This window comes from Erythrolamprus reginae, chromosome 8, assembly GCF_031021105.1.
Source record: "Erythrolamprus reginae isolate rEryReg1 chromosome 8, rEryReg1.hap1, whole genome shotgun sequence".
In the NCBI taxonomy this organism is placed as follows: domain Eukaryota; kingdom Metazoa; phylum Chordata; class Lepidosauria; order Squamata; family Dipsadidae; genus Erythrolamprus; species Erythrolamprus reginae.
The window spans coordinates 35410085-35416084 of NC_091957.1; the positions used below are offsets into that span (position 1 = coordinate 35410085).

A 6000-nucleotide genomic window follows, 5' to 3' on the forward strand; every position below is an offset into this window, starting at 1 on the left:
ATTTCACAGGGGTGAACCAAGATACACGTACAGAAACAGCTGCTACATTCTGAATTTGCCCTAAGTGAACTTCCTTGCTGAAATTCAGAGCTGCGCTGGCTGGAGAATTCTGGGAGTTGAAGTCCACCAGTCTTAAAGTCACCAAGTTTGAAGGCATCAGCTACAAATTCAAACAGAAACTGAGTAGAACATGAGTGATCAACTGAAGAAGCTCCTGATCTAGGAAAATCCATAATTGACGCACAAAAGTTTCTGTGCAAAGACTCTTGTCAGGAAAATCAGTAATTAAATCAAACTTGTATACATAGAACATAGAAAAACAGAATTGGAAGGGAGCTTGGAGGTCATCTAGTCCAACCCCCTGCTCAAGCAGGAGATCCTATACTATTCCAGACAAGTGGCTGTCCAATGTTTTCTTGAAAACCTCCAATGATGAAGCACCCACAACTTCTGAAGGACAAGTCGTTCCACCATTAGACAAGGCATCCTTAGTTCTAGCTTGCTTCTCTCCTTACTTAGTTTCCACCCATTGCTTCTTGTCCTGCTTTCTGGTGCTTTGGAAAATAGGTTGACCCCCTTTTTTGTGGCAGCCCCTCAAATACTGGAATATTGCTATCATGTCACCCTCTCCTCCTTCCTTTTCTGTAGGCTAGATCAGTGGGAAGGCAAAGTTGGCTCTTCTATGACTTGTGGACTACAACTCCCAGAGTTCCTGAGCCAATCATGCTAGCTCAGGAATTCTGGGAGTTGAAGTCCACATGTCATAGAAGAGCCAAATTTGCCTACCCCTGCGCTAGATGTACCAAATTCCTGCAACTGTTCTTCATATGTTTTAGCCTCCAGCCCACTAATCATCTTTGTTGATCTTCTCTGCACTTTTTCTAGAACCTCAACATCTTTTTTTATATTGTGGCAGCCAAAACTGGAAGCAGTGTTCGAAGTGTGGTCTTACTAAGATTTTATAGAGCAGTAGTAATACTTCACCTGATCTTAATTCTATCCCTCTATTAATGCAGCTTAGGACTGCATTGGCTTTTTTTCGCTGTTGCTGCACACTTTTGGCTCATATTTTAGTGATTATCCACCTGGACTCCAAGATCCCACTCGCAATTACTGGCATTAAGCCAAATTTTGCCTAGTTTGTACCTCCATTTGGTTTTTCTTGCCCAAGTGTAAAATCTATATTGACTTTCATTTTGTTAAATAGGGCCCAGTGTTCAGGTCTTTCAAGATCCTTCTGGATCCTGAGCCTTTCTTCTAAAGTAACAACAACAACATCAGAATTGGAAGGGAACTTGGAGGTCTTCCAGTCCAACCCCCTACTTAGACAGGAAACCCTACATTACTTCAGACAGATGGTTATCCACCTTCTTAAAAACATCCAGTGTTGGAGCATTCACAACTTCTGGAGGCAAGCTGTTCCACTGATTAATTGTTCTAACTGTCAGGAAATTTCTCTTTAGGTCTAAATTGCTTCTCTCCTTGTTTAGTTTCCACCCATTCTTCCTGTTCTACCCTCAGGTGCTTTGGAAAATAGCCAGCAAAAATGTTGGCTATTTCCCACCATCTTGGTGTCATCTGCAACTTTGAGGAGTACCCTTCCTATTCCCTCATCTAGATTGTTTATGAGGTGTTTTATTGCTTTATTGCCTTACTTCCCCTCTGCCTTTTGAGTTTCTGAAATCAATCAGATGTTGGGTGGGCAGCCATCTGTCAATAATTGTTGAAAAGTCCCACCAGCACAAGCCACCTAATAAACACTGCACTAAGCAGTGTAGTGGATCTAATTACATCATCATCACCACCACTACTACTACTTTATATTATTATAAAATATAATATAAATACCCTAGTCCAGAGATAGGCAAAGTTGGCTCTTCTATTACGTGTGGACTTCAATTCCCAGAATTCCTGAGCTAGCATGATTGGCTCAGGAATTCTGGGAGTTGAAGTCCACAAGTCATAGAAGAGCCAGCTTTGCCTACCCCTGCCCTAGTCAGACCACATCTACAGTACTGCATTCAATTTTGGTCACCACACTACAAAAAAGACATTGAAACTCTGAAAAAAGTACAGATGAGAACAACCAGAATGATAAAAGGACTGGAAACCAAAACATACGAGGAAAGGTTGCAGGCACTGGGCATGGATAGTCTAGCAAAGAGGAGGTCCAGGGGGGCATGATAACAGTATATGGATATTTGAGGGGCTGCCACAGAGAGGAGGGGGTACAGACTGTTTTCCAAAGCACCAGAGGGCCAGGGACAAGGAAAAATGGATGGAAGCTGACCAAGGAGAGATTCAACCTGGAAATAAGGAAGAATTTTCTGACCGTGAGAGCGATCAACCAGTGGAACAGAAGTTGCCTGCGGATGTTGTGAGAGCTCCAACATTTGGGACTTTCAAAGGGAGATTGGACTGCCATTTGCCTGAAATGGTGTAGGGACTCCTGTTTGAACAGGGGGATTGGACTAGATGACCTACAAGGTCCCTTCCGTGGAACGGCTTGCCTGTGGAGGTTGTGAACACCCCAACACTGGAGACCTTCAAGAAGAGACTAGACTTGCATATGTCTGGGATGGTATAGGGTCTCCTGCACCAGCAGGAGATTGGACTAGAAGACCCCACAAACTATAAATAAAAATAAATAATAATTATTTGCTTTGGGTTCTGGGTTTGATTCCACAACTCTCCCATCCACTTTTGCCCCTTGGCCAACAGTTCCAGGACAAACCCTCATGTCATGCACAGTTTCTGCCTGGGGAAATGCAGCCCCATTGAGATGGAAGATCTGGGTCCTTTCATCAGAAGCCATCCAAGTGCTCTTAGGGATCCTCATTCTCCCCATGGATATGCTAACAGCCTCTAGGCAGGGGGGCAGAGTCACAATGTCTGCCTTGTCCAGGCAAGCTTGCAAAATGGCCCTGGGCCAAAGGGATGACCTCCGTGGCATTAACAAGAAGTGGGGGGAGGAATCCCCCAAAGAGTATTTTTCCCCAATACATGTGAATGCAGAGGAAATGGGGAAGGGCTGGGAAGTAGAGTCAAACTACCCCCCCCCCCCCAGATACTCTCAAAGACAGATAAAGAAAGTAGCACCAACCTATTCGGTCCCTGTAAGAGGCCGCTTACAAAAGCAACCCGTGTCCCTTTGCGCCATCCTTGATGGGTGTCTATGCAAGCTATACAGGCATATACAGTACATCCAATTAATAAATAAATAAAATGAGCTAAAATGAGCAAGGCCAGCACACTCACACCTGAAAGATTAACCACAGAGTAGAATTCACCGCTTTGTAAACTTCTCATTTGTAAAAGATTTAGCTGAGCGCTCACCTACTACATCTCAGACCCCAACACATAAAATATATCCAAGTGCTTCCCTTCCCCCACCCCTTTCCATAGCAAAAGTACAAAAGATGAAGGGGAAATTGAGGCTGCTGGACCTAGCTGGATGAGGATGGGATAAGAACAAAGAGAGGGAAGGAGGGAAGGCCTGCTGGGCATTGGGAGGACCATCCATTCTTTTCCTCCCCCATCACTCCTGCCTCTTCCTTGGCTTTCACAGCATCTTACCAAGACCAGGCCTCCATCCAGAAAACATTACAGCGGTCAACACACAAAAAATCATCAGCAAAGGTAATATGTCTCTTTTATGGAGTTTGATGTGCTGATTCCAAAAATAGGCTTAGTTTTGCTCTATCACATAAAAGTTTCTGATATAGAAGCATTTTTGTTATTATGTTATTTCTACATTTTCATTGCATGTGATAATTACTGTTTTAATGTTGCCAGTATATTTTCTATTCCTTATAATAATGATGCTGCTCCGTGGAAACTATGCCTGCTACAGAAAAACTATATTAAAAAACTATATACACCTTTTTGTAAATCAGAACAAAAAAGTACGGTACTATTCAAAAGTACTATTCATTGAAAAGTATTCAGTGTTTTCTGCCCGCAGTATCTTTGTGGAGCTGGGTAGCATGGATGGATGGATGGTTGGGTAAGTAGGTAGGTAAGTAGGTAGATATGGGTGGATATATGAATAGATATTGATTAGTTGGGGGGGAAATCAGAAGCAATGTGAGAAAATATTATTTTACTGTAGTAGATGCTTGGAACAAACTTCCAGCAAACATGGTTGGTTAATCCACAGTCACTGAATGTAAACATGCCTGGAATAAACATATATCCATCCTAAGATAAAATAAAGGAAACAGTATAAGGGCAGACTAGATGGACCAGGAGGTCTTTTTCTGACATCAATCTTCTATGTTTGTATGTTTGTATGTTTGTATGTATGTATGTATGTATGTATGTATGTATGTATGTATGTATGTATGGATAGATAGGTAGGCAGGCAGGCAGGCAGGAGGCGGGTGGACAGACAGAGAAATAGTAGTAAGTACGTAAGTATTTTGGAGATGGTCAGCGGCCCAGAACCACCATCCTTGGTCCATTCCCAACCACCCCGCCTCCCTCCGATTCCGGCCTCCCGCCGCCCACGTCCAGCCCGCCCGGGTCCTCGGCGCCTTTTTCGCCCAGCTGTCAAGCCGCGCATCCTCGGTCGGGCGGAGGCGCTTCCCTCGCCCGCCGAGTCCGCTCCCTCGCCGCCCGCCGGTGTCCCGCCCGAAGCGCACTCACCTGCCGTGGGCTGCCGTCGCCGCCGCTGTCGGGCTGTGCGGGCCCGCGGGGCCGGTTGTGAGGCGCGACCTCCCGGGGGCCGCCGTGGTCCGTCGGGGCTCCGGCCTGAGGCGCCGTCCTCTCCCGGCGCAGCTCGGAGCGGAGCTCCAGGTAGCAGCCGAGCGTGAGGAGGTGGAGCGCCAGCGAGAGGGCGAAGAAGCCGGCCGCCGCCCGCCACGCGCCCGAGCCCCGCCGCCCGCAAGCGCAGCCGGCCTCCAGCGGCCCGCCCGCCCGGGGAGACCGCTCCAGCGCCGGCCCGCGCTCCGACGAAGCCATCGCGCCGGCCCGGCCCTACTGCGGCCGCCCCATCGCCCCGCGCCCGCCGGCCCGCCTCCCGCCGCCGCTCAGGAGAGACTCCCCGCCCGGGGGAGGGAGGGTCGGAGGCGGGGACGGCGGTAGAACGCCCCGCCCCCTCCGCCGCCCCCCTCCGCCCGCCCTTGGCGCAGGCGGTCCTCGACTTACGGCCGTTTCCTTAGCGACCGTTCTAAGCGATTGGGGAAAAAATTGAGTAAAAATGGAGATCCTGGAAACGAAAATGGAAAGGAAACCAACCGGCACTGTTTCTACCGGGAATAACCCATGAAAGATGTCAAACTACGAGCATAGGTGCACTAGTGTGCCTTCCGTCCCTTGTCCAATTGTCTCTCCTATATTTTATATATCCTTTTTCCCATTCATATATCCTTTCCTCTACTCTTCATTGAGTATTCTATTCTCATATCTTTCCTTCTATCCTTTCCCTGATATTTACTACTACATGTTTTTATTCTCTTTAACTTTAAATTTGTATTGGACAAAATAAATAAATAAATAATAAAATAAATACCCAGAAAGTAATGCACTGCATTTTTTCTTCCTCAGGAGCAGGGGTAGGCAAAGTGGGCTCTTCTATGACATGTGGACTTCAACTCCCAGAATTCCTGAGCTAGCATGATCGGCTTAGGAATTCTGGGAGTTGAAGTCCACAAGTGATAGAGAATGCCAGCTTTGCCTATCCCTGGCCTAGAATAATGGTACGAATGGGAAACTTTAGATATACATTATTTGCCTTTTTAGGAGTGCGTGTGTAAATTTTGCGTTTCTTCCGACAGATAGCGTAGCTGCAGCCGTGTTTCGAAATGGCGTCTGTAATTGATGTACGTTACAAGCAGTGTATCGTCATTGAATTTCTCACTGGGGAGAAAAAAACTTGGGAACATTCAGAAACGTTTGTGTACAGTTGATGGTGAATCTGCAGAAGTACGGTTAGTCGCTGGGCACAGAGGGCGAGGCCATTAGAAGACAAAAATATGATTTGCACAGTGCAGAAATGGC

General features: G+C 46.7%; 1 protein-coding gene across 1 annotated transcript in view; it reads right to left on the reverse strand.

The window, feature by feature from the left end:
• EDA (ectodysplasin A) overlaps nt 1-4962 on the reverse strand; it is an 80450-nt gene extending 75488 nt beyond the window's left edge. The window contains exon 1 of the mRNA XM_070760139.1: nt 4648-4962. Within this exon, the coding sequence (XP_070616240.1) occupies nt 4648-4962 (315 nt within the window). The remainder of the gene's footprint in view (nt 1-4647) is intronic.
• Nucleotides 4963-6000: the final 1038 nt, after the last annotated feature.